The sequence below is a fragment of the Notolepis coatsorum genome (assembly GCF_963971535.1).
Source record: "Notolepis coatsorum genome assembly, chromosome: 2".
Classification (NCBI taxonomy): domain Eukaryota; kingdom Metazoa; phylum Chordata; class Actinopteri; order Aulopiformes; family Paralepididae; genus Notolepis; species Notolepis coatsorum.
In genome coordinates this window covers 115,548,908-115,566,245 of record NC_140166.1, presented here as the reverse complement: position 1 = coordinate 115,566,245, position 17,338 = coordinate 115,548,908, and the positions used below count along the sequence as shown (strand labels likewise).

The window sequence follows — 17,338 nt, the reverse complement described above, 5'->3', positions numbered from 1 at the left end:
GTTGCGCTGTGTGTGAGAGAGAGAAAGAGAGAGAAGGAGAGATAGAGGGGGATACTAATTAATTCCGCCCCCCCCCCCCCCGTGAAGAATTCACGAGCCGCCACTGCAGAATTCCAATGACACGCAATTATTTCATTATAGACACAGACCAGCGCGGACCTTCAATGACATGCAATTGTCATTTCATAAGACACAGACCAGCGCGAGCAACGTGTCTAACATGCTTGGTATCCTCGCCATTCCTGTTATGTCCACATCACGGTAATCTTAACTGCTGTGAGCATTTCCAGGGTTAGCATTGCTTCATGCATCCAGCTCCATGTTACAACTCTGTGTGTTGACTTCCTAGTGTGACATCACTCAACTACGGAAACCAAGAGGCTCAAACTCAAACCTAATACATCACAGAGGGGGGGGGGGGCTGAGCCTATCTCCCTCTCTCTCTCGCTCTCTCTCTCTCTACGTTCAATGATTTCAAGTAGCCAAACGTTACACTGTAAATACTGACTGGACTGGATAGTTGATTATAAACATTTAATTTCGTTATCTAAAATCATTAAGTCTGCTATAAGCCATTATCCATTTGTGTGTGTGTGCATGGACGTCCCATATCTGGTCTTTGGAAAGACCAGATGAGGTCAGAGGAGTTTGATAGTATTTACTGAGGATGGCCAGATAATGTTGATATTTAAACAAAAAAAAAAGAATACATAATAAATGTATACATGATCATGCAACGTAAAAAAAAATCATTGTAGGAACAGTTTGGGAGAGGGAGGTAGGGAGGGGTTTTAGTTTGTGTGGTGTGAAAACAATGTTGAAATTGAGAAGTTTAGACTTTAGTTTATTTTTACAACAGAAATATGTTTGTTGTTATAATGAAAGTACTGAAAAAAGGTACCGTCGGGTACCGGTATCGATTCCCAGGTACCGGTACCTATACCGGTATTGGTTCAAATGTGAACGGTACCCAACCCTAACTATGAGTAAGAGTAAAAGTAAAGAGTATACAGTATTGAGTGGTTAAGAGTCAGACACAACCACAACCACTACACCAGAGGAAGCTCAACAAATCATGTAAAACCCAGATTCGGCTCAAACAAGGGACTAAACACGTTTCGCAATTATGCCACAACAATGTGGAACGCCCTACCCAAAGCTGTAAAGGAATGTGAATCACTACCCACATTCAAAACCGCTCTTAAAGAGCACCTACGGGAGGCTGTAATTCGAAACTGGCCACCGTAAATGCCCAAAACCCCCACCACCTCCTAATAGACAGTCTCCTCCCCACCGCATGTATATATTCCCTCCCCGCCGTATGTATATTTCTCTCCCACCCACCCACCCCCTCCTAATGTACAGTCCTCCCCATCATATGTATATACGCTGTCAGGATCTAGGGGTAACAGTACTGTATATTTGAATACCGTTTATGTCACAAATGTATCAGTACTAAACACCTATATGTCCCTATGCCATAAATGTCATGTATGTTGGGGGAGCTCCAGTAGCTCACCACGTACCGCGAGTGCTATTTCAGCGCCGTGGACAACCGCGCTCGCGCGGATCTGGGGCTGAGCGCGTTCGAATCCCGGACGGCAGCCGTGCCTTTCCCAGAGTGTCTTCCCCCCCATCTCAACCCTTTCAGCCTGCTTCTGTCGGTCGAACTTGACCAAGTATGAGTGCGATGAAAAAGCGATAAACGCTAAAAAGAACCAGCTGACTGGTCAAAAGTTAAAAAAAAAAAAAAATTCATGTATGTTGTGTATGTCATAAATGTCTATATGAATTGAAAATGGGGGACCCTGATGGAAACAAGACAAACGTCTTTCTCAGGTCTGCATCCCCTTAACAATTGTATGTATTGAGCCGTACTGTATTGTACCCATTCTGCAATATGTTAAATAAAGTTTTCATTCATTCATTCATTCACACACTTAGTGGTCAGACATTCCACCAATCTCTAGTAGCCAGCATCCTCTTTTTTGCTGTGGTATGCTGGGGAGCGTAATATCAACTCTAGAGACACTAACAAACTGAACAAGCTGGTGAGGAAGGCTAGCCCCGTAGTGGGAGCCAAACAGGTCAAACTAGAGGTGGTGATAGGCGGCTGGGTGGCGCAGCGGACAAGGCGCTCGTCACCAATGCAAGAGACACTGGTATCAAATCCAGCTTGTAGCGTTGCTTCCGGCTTGGCAGAGTCAGCGGCAGGGAAGCCGGTGGGTGGGTCTGGGTCGTTGTGGACAGTGACTCCTACAGTTCGGTCGGGGGGGGCCTGCACAGCGAGGGAAGGATCTAAGAGAGGTAGTGTGACCTTCCACACGTTACACTCTCTCAGTGAGAGTCCACGCTGCCAGGTGAAAAGAAGTGGTGGGCTGGGTACACATGTGTCGGAGGAAGAATGTGATAGTCTCCACCCTCCCAGACCGACGGTAGGGGGTAGAGTGCGCAACGACCAGGAAGGGGATTGGGAATTGGCATAACGACTAACATTGGGAGGGGAGAAAAACGGAAAAAGAAGGGGGAAAAAGATAATACTTTTTTTTTAAACAAATATAGGTGGTGGCCGAGAGGAGGACGTGGAAAAAGATGGCCGCTATCCTGGAGAACCCCTCCCATCCCCTCTATGAGGAGCTAGCCAAGATGAGGAGCACGTTCAGCCACAGACATTATTTCTAATAATTTTGTACTCAAGGATACACAGTAAGGATACCCTCAACTACAACCAATGTACTGTCATTGCTTGTTATTTAGAAGTGTAATAGGCCTAAAAAGAAATGTTTTCTCCTACAGAAGCATATCGAAATGTTCACCTACATGTACATGTGTAGTGTGGTTTAGAATTACATCCTAGCTTCATTATTGTCATTATTATTCCTTTTTTTAGATGTACCGTAAATATGTGTAAATTTGCTTAACAAGCTAATAGTCTAGGAATATGTGTTTTTTTTTGTAGATGAGAACCACTAGGCCACCCTGTCACTAGAACACCAGGGAGATGAGAACCACTAGACCACCCTGTCACTAGAACCCTAGGGAGATGAGGACCACTAGGCTACTAGAACCCCAGGGAGATGAGAACCACTAAGCTACTAGCACCCCAGGGAGAGGTCAGTAGAGGATGCCATCAACCTGGCACTCCACCACACTCTACAGCAGGGAGGGGCAACTGGCGGCCCGCGGGCCGCATGCGGCCCTCACCGACGTTCCATGCGGCCCCAGGCCAATATTAAAAAAAAAAAAAAAAATTATTTTTTTATTTTTTTTTATTTTTAATTTTTTAATTTTTTTGTATTGTATTCGACTAAGAAGAGTTGGCAGTCAACTATGGCTCCTTTCGATCGATTAGTCGACTATTTGACTAATAGGGGTCAGCCCTAGTGTGCACATATTCAACGCTGTTGAAAGTGCCGTGCAGCAATATGGGGGTTTTGATAAACTGTCGGCTGTTGTTACCGATGGATTCGCCGGGCTTCTAAGGCAGAGTGGCGTTGAGTGTCCAATGCTGCACTGCATTATACATCAGGTAAGTTCGCTAACATAATTTCCATCTATTGTGCGTCACTATAATGACCAATGCGAGTCGAGTGTAGTCAAATTATATGCGAGAGTCGTTAAATCGTTTTTCTTTTTTTTATCTGATATAGGAGGCTCTCTGTGCCAAGAAGCTTGAATACAGCCATGTTATGGATTTGGTTACCAAGGTTACCAATCTAATTCGTGGAGGCAACAGGTCACTAAACCATAGAAAGTTTGTCTCCTTTTTGGAAGAGATGGACACTGATTATGGCGACTTGCAGCTACACACAGAAATCCGATGGCTGAGCCGTCGGAAAGTACAGGAGCGACATTGAAACACTGCAAATGCAATTCAATGATCGGTTTGAAGATTTCAACGGCATGCAGTCACGGATAGCGCTGTTTGCCGGCCCCCTCACCGCTACGGTGTCAGAGCAGCCCCCACCGTTGCAGCTTGAACTGTGCGAGCTACAGTCAGATTCTTTTTTTCAAGCAAAGAGAAATGAGAGGGGAATTTCGTTTTGGAACCTGCTACCTGAGCCCCGCTTCCCACTTCTCAGGGACTTTGCCCTCTCTATGGCCAATATGTTTGGGAGCACATACATACGTGAGAGCAATTTCTCAAACATGAAGCACATCAAGTCAAAGGAGAGAAACAGGCTGTCAGATGAAACATTATTTCATCTGATGCAGATTGCATGCACAAACATTGAAGTTGACATTCCTGCTATTGTGCGCCAAATGGAGAGACCACAAGTGTCTCATTAAAGACAGGGGGGGGAGGAGATGATGAAGAGGTGTAGAGGGGGGGGAAGGAGATGATGAAGAGGTGTAGAGAGGGGGGGGAGATATGATGAAGAGGTGTAGAGAGGGGGGGGGGGAGATGATGGAGAGGTGTAGAGAGGGGACCATTATTATTATTATTATTATTATTATTATTATAACCATTATTGACCCACTGTGGGGCGAGGGTGAATGTCATGCCAGTTTGAGTCAATGGGAGGCATGTAGTATTGCACTTTACTTTACTTGCACTTTACTTGTTTACTTTTGTAGTGTTCAGATAACACTAATAACACAAAGCAGCATTCCTGCTGCATTTCACTACAACAGTCAATCAAAAGTGCAATAATAAATGATTTTGTTAAATGTATAAACTTGTATCCTGCTACTAAACAAAACATTCCTGAGTGCTTCATATCCATAACATGCATTTCAGTGTTATAATGTTTTGTTTAGTAGCAGGATAAAAGTTTATACATTTAACAAAATCATTTATTATTGCACTTTTGATTTACTGTTGTAGTGAAATGCAGCAGGAATGCTGCTTTGTGTTTGTTGAGCAGTGGGCTTTAAGTTCATACATTTATTTTATTAGAAGCCTTAATTATAATTGATCATTTTTGTATATATTTGGGGTCACAGCAATACTTTTAAATTCAGCTGTTTATAAATTCATAAAGTTGAAATTGCATTACTAAATGCATTTGAAATGGAATAAAAACAAAGTTACAACAAATTATAATTGTTTATATACCTTATTTATCACATCTGTGACTATTATGGGCTATTTGAGTGATGGGGTACTACTGGCGGGACTGCCGATAAACAATGCGGCCCCCCAGATTGATTGTGGACATTTTGTGGCCCTCACCATATACAAAGTTGCCCACCCCTGCTCTACAGCACCTGGAAACCCCTAACACCTACACCTGTATCCTGTTTATTTACTTCAGCTCAGCTTTCAACACCATCTCCCCCAATAATCTGTTCCATAAGCTACAGGACATTGACATCAACCCAACCATCAACCACTGGATCCTCAATTTCCTCAGCAATAGAACCCAAACAGTCAAGGTAAACAATAAATCATCCCGCCCTCTGACCCTCAGCACTGGGGCCCCCCAGGGCTGCGTCTTTTCCCCTTGGCTCTTCTCCCTCTAGTCTACACCAACCAGTTCACCCCCCTGGACAGTTCAGTCAAGGCCTTCATGTAAGCCGACGACACCACCATCCTGGGCCTCATCTCCAACAATGATGAGTCCATTTACTGGCAGGAGGTGGACAGAGCAGTGCTCATCCAACAACCTCCTGCTCAACACCTCCAAAACCATGGAAATTGCAATAGATTTCAGGACTTCAAAAAAAATTAAAACATACTCCCAATAACCATCTCAGACCAACCCATAACCCTAACTGAATCATTCAAGTTCCTCGGCACCCACATCAGCAATAAACTCAAATGGGACATTAACACCACTGCCATCATCAAAAAGGCCCAGCAGCGTCAGTACTTCCTCAGGCAACTGGACTCCATCTACACCTCACGCACAGCCACCCGCTCTGGTAAAATAGTCAACGATCCCTCCCACCCAGCACACCACTTATTCCAGCTAGGGATGCTCGATATTGGCTTTTTTACCGATACCGATATACCGATATTGTCCAACTCTTAATTTCCGATACCGATATCAACCGATATCAACCGATATATGCAGGGTTTCCCCCCACAAAAAAACTGAATAATTTCAGGTAATTAACATTACATATCTCTTGTTGTGTAATTAACACAACATTATGCATACTTTGACAATAAATAAAATAATAATTTGTTCTTACTTGCTTGCCTGGGTAAATAAAGGTTAAATAAATGTAAAAAAAAAATATTTGAAAACCGATACCGATATTTTCCGATATCACATTTTTATGCCGGTAGGCCGATAATATCGGACATCCCTAATTCCAGCGCATGCCCTCAGGTCGCTACAGGTCAATTTCAACCAGACACACGCTTCACAAACAGCTTTTTCCCCACAGCAGTCCGAACACTAAACATCCTTCTTGTCCTGTGCCGTGCTGTTTCCATACCAGGCAGTGATGTTTCCAGTCAAGATGCTCTCTACAGCTCCGGAGTAGAAGGACTGGAGTATCTTTCCCGATACTCTGAACTTCCTTAACTGTCTCAAGTGGTAGAGGCGCTGCTTCGCCTTCTTTACGACTGAGTCTATGTGTGTTGTCCATGTCAGGTCTTCTGAGATGTGGACCCCCAGGTACTTGAAGCTGCTCACTGTAACGGCTCCAGGGAGGACAATGTAAACAGTGGTCACAATATAAATAGTGGTCACAATGGGAACAGTGGTCTCCTACCTGGTCTCCTACCTCCCTCTAGTGGCCAGATGATTCAGATGGTGCAGGCAATCATCACACCAATATTGACTATTATGATGAATATAATTAACACTTTCAGTGCCCAGTAGGGGGCGCACATTTAGTGCTTGAATGCCCACCTTCCACTTCAATGTTAGCATTAATATCGGCTAATCTATGTTTTAAATTATGGCTATGTGTCTAATCTGCCCGTCGCTTATCAATTACTCATTTTCCAGTCAACATTGTCGAAGCGGATTGTTTTTTTATCGGTTCATTTCCGTTTTATAGCATTTTGAAAAGCCCTCGTTTTCAAGGGGAAAAAAAGAATCTGTGATAAACACCCTGTACTGTAATATTCTAGAACATTGTCATTTTTCGGCCTATTTATGAATAGTTTTCAAATAAACGCTAGATTATCGATAGTATATGTGTACGTATGCACGCTGGTGCCGCAAGCTGAAAATATATTCTCTTAGTTCCTGATCGCTCGCACAGTCAAACAGTCATATCACATATAGGGGAAAAGCTTATATCTCCGTGAAAACAGGTTATCCTAAGACTGGTAAAATAGATTCCTTACCTGAGATCAGATGGTATCCAAATGGATTATTCCAATTCCTGATCGCCATTCCAAAAATCGATCATTTTATTGATCCAACGCTTATACTGTAAAACACATAACATGCTGTGCTGAGGCTCCACAATGACTGGGATCATCTCCGGGTACATGCGTGAGAAGTAAAATGTAGATTCCAGAGTTTTTTTTTCTCATCCATTTTCATTGAGTCCATTCCAAAAGGGTGCATTACCATCTGGGAGACAATAGGGGGCGCTTTTTTCACATCTGAGCTCCTGGTGGAGCTGGTTTCCCAACGGTAGACTCGGTTGATGAAATATGAATTCAGATCACTAATAAAAAAAAAATCACAAGAATTCTCGTGATGGGCATTCAGGGGTCGGGCTGATAACACAAGATATGTTGTGATGGGCATTCAAAGTGTTAATGTGATTTCATGGTGTGTGTTATTGAATGTCCCTTCCTTTGTGTGATGTGTTTCCCCTGTCTGCTTGTGGTTTTGTCATTTGGTTTTGTGTTTAGTTGGTTGTTGTGGTGTTTTAGACTGGCCTGGCCAGGTGTGGCGAATTGTAATTAGTCTGTGTATATGTGTGTTCGGTCTTCTTCTCTGTGTGGTGACATACCTCCGTTTTCCCTTGTTCCTGTCGATGCCTCCGTACCATGTAGTGTTGTTGTCTAAAGTAAGTGCTTGATAAGTATTTAGTTTTGTTGCCTTTCCTTTTTGTGTTCACAGTTCGTTGTTCCTCAGTGCCAACTAGGCTGCGCCTGTTTTGTTCTTTTGTAAAAATAGTTTCGTTCTTCCTCAGTGCCAGCTAGGCTGCGTCTGTTTTGTTGTTTTGTAACGTGCCCTTGTTTACCGGTTGCTCTTCAAATACAAATCATTATTTTACTCCCTCATCTCTGCCTCCTCTCTCATCATTGTCCTGCAACATTGGGTTCTACTCTCCTTCCCTCACTACCCCCATTCCTAACAGCTCACCCTGTCCACGATAGCCCCGTTTATCCTCAGTGGTGTGTGTGTCCCCTGCTGTGTTCTCCTAAAATCCACGATCAGCTCCTTGGTTTTACCAATGTTCAGGAGCAGGCTGTTGTCCTGGCACCAGCGTTCCAGTACCTCAACCTCCTCCCGGTAGGCCTTCTCGTCGTTGTCAGAGATCAGCCCCACCACCACTGTGTCGTCCGCAAACTTCACTATGGAGTTGGAGCTGAACTTGGCCACACAATCATGTGTGTATAGTGAATACAGCAGGGGGCTCATAACACAGCCCTGGGGGGACCCGATACTGGTGAGAGAGGGTGCTGTGCAGTACTTGGGAGACCGCATCGTCAGTGGACCTGTTTGGCCTGTATGCAAATTGCATAGGGTTCATATCACTGGGGAGGGAGGCACAGATGTAATCCTTAACCAGCCTCTCAAAACACTTCATGACCACCGAGGTGAGTGCCACCGGTCTGTAGTCATTAAGACCTGTTGGGGAGGATTTCTTTGGTACCGGTATTATAGTAGACACCTTGAAACAGGCAGGGACCACGGACTCCGCCAGGGATAGATTAAATATGGTGGTGAACACAGGGGCTAGCTGGTTAGCACAGGACTTAAGTATACGTCCTATTATCCCATCTGGGCCAGCTGCCTTCCTGGCGTTCACCCGCATAAAAGCTCTTCTCACACTGTGTTCCGTCAATGAGAGAGTGCCCCCGCCCCCCCCCGCGGATGCCCCCCCTCCCTCCACGACAGCCGGCGCATCAGTGACGTCGTTAGCCGGTGAGCTAGCGTCGCCACTGTCTGCACCAAACCGTGCGTAAAAGGAGTTGAGCTGGTCCGCGAGAGAGGCGATGGCATTCTCCATTGAGGGGGGGCGTTGACTTTGTAGTCAGTTATTGTCCACAGTCCTCGCCATAAGCCTCTTGTGTCGTTCTGGGCCATTTGTGCCTCCATCTTATCAGCATACGTCCTCTTAGCAAGTTTAACAGCCTTGCGCAGAGTATAGACAGTTGCCTTATACTCCTCCATGTTTCCTGTCGCTCTGCCCAGGTTATAAGCAGTGGTGCGAGTTTTCAGAGCTGCTCGGATAGTACTGTCAACCCACGGTTTCTGGTTCGGGAAGACTCTGACCGTCTTTGTGGGGGCAATACTATCAGCTAGTGTTGCTATAAAGCTAACAACCACATCCGCGAACTTGCTGACGCCACTGGAGCTTGTCTGAAACATACCCCAGTCGACGTCATCAAGTGCGTCATGTAGCGCCGTCTCTGATTGGTCGGACCACTTCTTTACCTCACGTGACACGACGGCGTCACGTGATCTCTGCCTGTAGGCAGGAATAAACAATATAGAGTCGTGGTCTGATGTACTCGTTTCTCCAGCTAAAGGAGGGGCCGGTACTGCCCTGTAACCAGCTTTGAATGGGGTGTAACAATGGTCCAGCGTATTTCCCCCCCTTGTGGAGCAAGCGATGTGCTGAAAAAAGGATGGCATCACTTTCTTCATGTTCGCTTGATTGAAGTCGCCGGCTACTATCATGGCTGCGTCTGGGTGTTTAATCTGTTGTTTGGTTAGGTGGCCTTGTAGATCTGCCAGTGCCCTGGCGGTATTGGCTTGTGGAGTAATGTACACCGCCGTCATGATAATGGCGGTGAATTCTCTGGGGAGGTGAAACGGGCGACATTGAACCGACAAATGCTCTAGGTCCGGTGAGCATGAACGGGACAGAATCGTTACCTCCTTCGGATTGACCCAGTTGTTATTGGTCAGAAGAAGTAGTCCTCCTCCAACGCTCTTCCCGGACTCTTCTGTACGATCTGCTCGAAAGACTGAGAAGGACTCGGACGGAGATATTATGTGGTCCGGAGTGGATGCTTTGAGCCATGTCTCCGTAAAGCACATAATATTGCAATCTCTCACGTCCCGGTCAAAACGGACCCTCACTCGTAGATCGTCCATCTTGTTCTCCATGCCCTGGACGTTTGCCAGCAGGATTGAAGGGATACCAGGCCGGTAAGGAGAACCTTTCAGTCTCTTCTTTATTCCACTTCTGCATCCTCTGTGTTTACGTTTGGTCGCACAGCCATTTCCTTTGTTGTTGGCGCGCCGAATCTCCGGTGGCCAGCCTTGGCAAAAAGTGTTGTTAAACCCTTTTTTCAGGCCGGAGTTTAACTCAATCAGTGACTGGCAATCGTATATCGTCGATGCCAGTGTTGCTTCTATAAAAAAAGTACTAAAAATAAACACAATAACAAAAGGTACGCACAATCGCTGCTGAGCTAACCCAACGGCGACCAGTGTTGACCGTGCCATCTTGAGAGACCCCAGGGAGATGAGAACCACTAGGCTACTAGAACCCCAGGGAGATGAGAACAACTAGGCTACTAGCACCCCAGGAAGATGAGAACCACTAGGCCACCCTGTCACTAGAACCCCAGGGAGATGAGAACCACAAGGCCACCCTGTCACCAGAAACATATGGGGCTTTAAACTGAGACACATAATACAGCTGTGGTGAAAAGCAGAACCAATCCATGGTCATCCATCTCTCGCATCATGTCAAGTGAGATGAGTCTTGCTGCTTTCTCTGGGTTATGAAAAACAAACTTGAATACAACCCTGACGTGACATGACTGAGGGAAGTGCTGGAAACAATGCACTGACACACAGCCACACACACACACACACACACACACACACACACACACACACACACACACACACACACACACACACACACACACACACACACACACACACACACACACACACACACACACACACACACACACACACACACACACACACACACACACACACACACACACACACACACACACACACACACACACACACACACACACACACACACACACACACACACACACACACACACACACACACACACACACACACACACACACACACACACACACAAAGTGCATTAACCACAAGATGATGTCGATCATCTAAATGGACTATTCTGCTGCTGCCTGGCGATTTAGTTGAATAACTGTCTGGAAAGACATGATTAGATAAAGGACAGTCTGTCTGGACATACCTGCTTAGATAGACTAGGACAGTATGTCTGGACAGACCTGATTAGAGAGACTAGGACAGTATGCCTGATTAGAGCGACTAGGACATCCTGTCTGATTAGAGAGACTAGGACAGTCTGCCTGATTAGAGAGACTAGGACATCCTGTCTGATTAGAGAGACTAGGACAGTCTGCCTGATTAGAGAGACTAGGACAGTCTGCCTTTATTCTTAAGACTTTTGGAATACATATTGTGAAACTATATTCTTAACACTTTGGCTGCCGGGAACCGTCTTTAGACGTCTTTGCTGGCCATGCTAAAGTTGCCGGAGGACGCATTACGTCGTCCTTATATCAATATTTCAAAAATCTGCGATCGGATTCATATGTCCCCTCTGCTGGCCTGAGATCCACCAGCAGGACCCACTGAGCTCTCTGGCGGTTCAGGAGCGCCATCTGGTGGCCGATCGGCGCAATCGCCAAATAGGATGTGGCATAGAGTTTGTGCTAGACGTCCGTAGTACTTCCGGGCGCTCGCTATAGGTCATGGGACTCTGGCTCGTCACGCTACACGGTGATCGATTGGCAATAACTCGATAAACAACATGATTTGGACGTATATACCATAATACAAGCTGGAGATGGACCGGGTAAAAATATATCCCATAATGATAAGATTTCTACTCTACAATGATCGCCCAACGGCGCGCGGAGACTGGGGTGAGTTTCAGCGTGTAACGTTACCGTCTTCGATACTAACTGCTATTATCAACATTTGACCCACATTAGATGATTGGTATAACGCTGCCCACGGAATTATAAATGCCCCCTCGCCCATCCGGTCAACATCAGATGACGTGTAGTAACTTCTAGAAGTACGTCTAGTTGGAATTTTTTATATCGCGCTGATTGCCATCAAACTGTATTTCATCATCAATATAATGCATTTGGGGCTATATATCACGTTCTGGAGAAAGCTGCAGAAAGAGATGAAAACATACTTATACATTAGACCATACTTTACTATGAATATGTGAATGAAAAAGTTTAACGTTGCTACACAATGAACAATACATATAGGACTTTGAATGGGCCCTAATAATGGCAATGTAGCAATAGAATTTAAAAAGTTATAGCCCTGCAAAGAAGGGGACTTTCTCCATAGACAAATAGTGCTGGCAATCTATGGTATATCATGAATTTAACCTTAGGCAGCCAAAGTGTTAAGATACACACATACACAAATACATATTGTGAAGATATTGTATTTTTCTTAAGATTTTTGGAATACATATTGTGAAATGTTTATTCTGAAAACCTTGTAATACACAAATACAATCTGTAAAATAAAAAAAACGTTTGAATCTTTTATTTCTGACAATAAAAAAAAACGTATTCTGAAAAACTTGGAATACACAAATACAATCTGTAAAATGAAAAAAACGTTTGAATCATTTATTTCTGATAATAAAAAAACGTATTTTGAAAAACTTGGAATACACAATCTGAAAATAAAAAAAAACTTTTGAATCTTTTATTTTGAAGAACTTTTTTTTTTGAAAAAAAAATGTAAACCTTTATTTTGAAAAAAATCTGAAAACTCCTCCCCTTCCGTAACCAGATGTCCCTCCCCTTCCGAAACCGGATGTCCCTCCCCTCGAAACCGGATGTCCCGCCTCCTTGAATCATCGACCAATCAGAGAAGGGGGCAGGACTTAGGGGGCATAAATCATCTCAAAAGGGGCGTGGTTACAATCAATCAAAATGGGCGTGGCTATATGCCCTTATAAGGTATGACAGAAGCTGCCTCTGTATTCTCTCTCTGATGATGAAGACTTTATTCCAGACTCAAGGTCCATATTACACATAATTATAGAAAACAATAAAAAAAAAGAAACAAAGACAAAAACATAGATTAAAAATACATAAAGGCATCGATTCCAATGTTTCCACAAACCAAAGGAGTACCTTGTATCAGTAATGGCACCTATTATCTGTTTTATGTTGACTCTAATAGTCGACACATGAATGAATGAATTAATTACTTTATTTGACAATATAAAAAATAAACATGTGACAGAAGAGCACAGTCAGGATATACTGCCAAGGATGAAACACAAAAAAGCTCAGAGCTTATTTCCATTGTGGTCTTTGTAAGGGGGTGGGGGAGTGTGATGCTTAATACATGCATCATACAAAACGTGACATCACAACACATCACATATACCATTTAACATTTATATACATAACAGACTCATACAACATGCAAGGGTGCCTTAAGCTAAGTGTCTAGGTCAAGTATAGTCCCTTTTGAGCCATGTCTTCAGGCTGGACTTGAATCTAACGGCATTGTCTACGATTTTCAGTTCACTGGGCAGACTGTTCCAATAGATAGCTGCTGAATACAGAAATGACTCCTTCCCCATACAGCTCCTGAATCTGACTGGCACAAAGTCAGTTGTGCTGCGCCTAGTTTGGTATGCATGGGTGTCTCTGATTCGGTTGAAGTAGTTGTTAAAGTACACTGGCACTACCCCGTGCACTATTCTGTGAACTAGGCACATCCCTATCTGGTTTACTCTGTCTTCCACCTTAAGCCATCTCATGATCTCAAAGTGAGATGGGTCAAGGTGGGTTCGGGCAGGTAGCCTTAGTATTACCCTGATTAGCTTGTTTTGTGATGTCTGTAGTTTTATTTTCTGACACATACATTTAAACATCAAGTTCCTCAGCAGAGCATGGAAGGTGGGGAAATGTTTTGTCACAAACAAATAGCTTGCACTAGTCCATCTTGGGAGCTTAACTCATTCCCCGCCAATAACGAGTATACTCGTTATTTGGTCAGTTTTTATATTTTTTAATTTTAATATTCTATACACTCTCACGGACCTCTGTGTTATCATTGGAACTCATTCTGAGACCCAGAGAGTGCAATGCCAGCCACATCCTGCTAGGTGGCAGTATCGCCTACCCCTTGAAACCTTATTTCACATTGTGTGTTACAATTTATATGGTCCGGGCGGAGAATTTGGACCCCGGCAAGTGAAACGCTTCATTCGAGCAATGTGGAGCACAATTGATGCATATTTTGTGCCATTTCATGCCACAGACCCGATGGATATCAATACTGGAAATCGCGATCAGATAATTGGAATATTCTTTTTGGAATAACTCCTAGCAAAGGTAAGGACTACAGGTGCAGGTCGATAAATTTGAATATTGTGGAAAAGTTATTTTATTTCAGTAATTCAATTCAAAAAGGGAAACTCTCGTAGATTATAGATTCATTACACACAAAGTAAAATATTTCAAGCCTTTATTTGTTTTAATTTAGATGATTATGTCTTAAAGCTCATGAAAGCCCAAAATTCTGTATCACCAATAAAAAATAAAAAATAGATGTATTTTTCTTTTGTATATAGAAATGTCGGCCTTCTGAAAAGTATGTTCATGTATGTTCACTCAGTACTTGGTTGGGGCTCCTTTTGCACAAATGACTGCATCAATACAGCTAAATATATAGACTTTTCCACGATATTCAAATTTATTGAGCTGCACCTGTATATGACATCAAACCTAATTTGATCCGACAATGATTTCACATCGATCGCAACGATCAGTGTATGTAGTATTCAAAACGTATGCCGTTGCTGATGATCAGAGCATCACAAAACGACCCCCCCCCCTTTGATGCCTTCATGATGAAACATAATACCTATTATATACCTTTGATTTGTAAATAATATCGTGTCCAGGCGAGGCAACGCAAAGATTTTCGCAAAATGCACATAGCGCTCCATAACTCAGCTTCCAGGAATTAGCCCAGATCACTCTGAAACTATAAAATATTCACCATGGGATAACATGCGAATGTATACATGAAAGAATTTCCTCTTTTTTACATGTTGGATGAGAGATAGTGACTGTCAAAGGAGCCATAGTATTGTCTCCATAGCTATAGTTTCAAGTTTTCAAGTTTCTTTATTAGTTGTCATACAGAAGTACAGAATACTTTTATAGGTCTGCAAACATTGTGACGCACAGTGAAAATGCCTATCTTTTAGCGTGGCCCATTGACTACAGGGATGAGGGTAATCACTGGCGATGAATGAGTTAAAACAATGCATCATTATATGTTACCTGCAGTTTTTTCATTTTTGCTGTGTGAGTTGCTTAAGTTATTAAAATATATTTTCTTTACTAGACATCACTCAGGTGTATTTATTGATGCTCTCATTGATACTATGTTTGTTTCTGAAGTGTGTGTGTGTGTGTGTGTGTGTGTGTGTGTGTGTGTGTGTGTGTGTGTGTGTGTGTGTGTGTGTGTGTGTGTGTGTGTGTGTGTGTGTGTGTGTGTGTGTGTGTGTGTGTGTGTGTGTGTGTGTTTGTGTGTTCTCTCACCTTGCCGTTCAGCCCTAGATCCAGGTCATTGGCTGACACCTGGAAGACCATGGTACCTGACTCCGCCCCCTCTGTGACTGACGCCTCGTAAATAGATGAAGTGAAGAATGGAACGTTGTCGTTTACATCTGGAGGAGAGGGTGAAAAGAGGAGGAAGAGAACATTTTATATCTGAAAAAAATATTGTTTATATCTGGAGGGGGAGTGAGGGGAAAAATTATGCTGGAGGTATGGTGGTGCTAGCTGGCTGTAGCACTACACTACGCTAGCTACATATCACTAGCTGGCTGTAACGCTACACTACGCCAGCTACATATCACTAGCTGGCTGTAACGCTATACTACGCTAGCTACATATCACTAGCTGGCTGTAACGCTACACTTCACTAGCGACATATCACTAGCTGGTTGTAGTGTGTTGTAAATTACAAAGGCTATGTCGTATCTAATGAAGGCTACTCTAGGCCTAGTTCCTGCGTATGTGTTTGACCACCGGTCACAAATGCAGATGTCGGACGTGTGGGTAAAAAAGGCTTAGGACAACTGATTATTCAGTGCATAAATGCAAGGAGCTTTAATGAAACAATCGTCCACACAAGGTCGTTTTTCAAAGCGGTTCTCGTAAAAATTGCACTGTGTGGTAAGACCCTTAACAGAAAAACCACTATGACAAGGTTTTTCTCTAGGATCTTGCTAATAACAAAAATGTACTGGTTTTCACAAGTTTTTGAATTAATCTGGGTAACAGGATTCAACTAAAATAAGCAGCAAGAAAACAATCTTCATCGATGACGGATTATGGAATGTAGTTAGTCTCTCCTTCGTTCGTCTGTGTGTCGATCTGTTCTCAGACCAGTTCCGACAATTTGGTGATGTCTGGGGTAGGCTAAAAACCGTCCCCTTTCAGTTCTTTAAGAGAATTTAGTTATTCAAATTAAATCCTTTGTAGATTAATTCTTTCAAATTAGAATTAGGAGATTCGCCTATAACTCTTAAAAAACATTTAGAAGTCATTTGGAATCATGTGGTTACTGTAATTTCAAATCAAACATATTTTCACAGTGTTAGACAGCTTTCAGTATCAATAGAACACAACATTTATAATTGCCTACAACCTGTAAATATAATTATCAATTATCCTTTCAACCTCCCTCCAGTTAGAGTACACCCCTCCCGTTCGGATGCACTACTTCCCTTACTCAGATACACCTCCCCCCATAACTTGATAAGATTTAGGTAGACCGTACATCGAAACAACCAGCTTCTTAGGGCTGCCTTGTATCTGATGCCGGACCCCGTCCCCCAACAGAGATGCAGGTCTCCACTTCCAGGGCAGGTATCCTCCCGTGAACGGAAGAGGTCCCCATATTACCTTCGGGCGCAGTATTAGGCTGAGTCCCTTTGCACCCTTAGGCCTTACCATCCAGACACCTCTGGATCGACACACCTTAGCCCTCTGCTTCCCAGCATTTTCTTTTCAAACCTGCTGATCACAGAAGCACAACTTGCCTACTAACTCATTCGGTTTTGGCTTATTGTGGCCTGACTGTACATTGAGCCGGACGCATTTATGGTCTCATGCCATACGCTACCCGGGAGGAGCGGGAATCGAACCGGGAACCTCCGGATTGCCAGACGACTGCTCTACCTCCTGAGCCACTGTCGC

The 17,338-nt window shown here is 43.6% G+C and overlaps 1 protein-coding gene across 1 annotated transcript in view; it reads right to left on the bottom strand.

The window, feature by feature from the left end:
• Nucleotides 1–17,338, bottom strand: part of LOC311223493 (neural-cadherin) — a gene marked incomplete at both ends in the record, with an annotated part of 1,556,546 nt that overhangs the window by 579,770 nt on the left and 959,438 nt on the right. Inside the window, 1 exon segment of the mRNA XM_084308277.1 lies at nt 15,674–15,801. Coding sequence (XP_084164403.1) covers nt 15,674–15,801 — 128 coding nt within the window.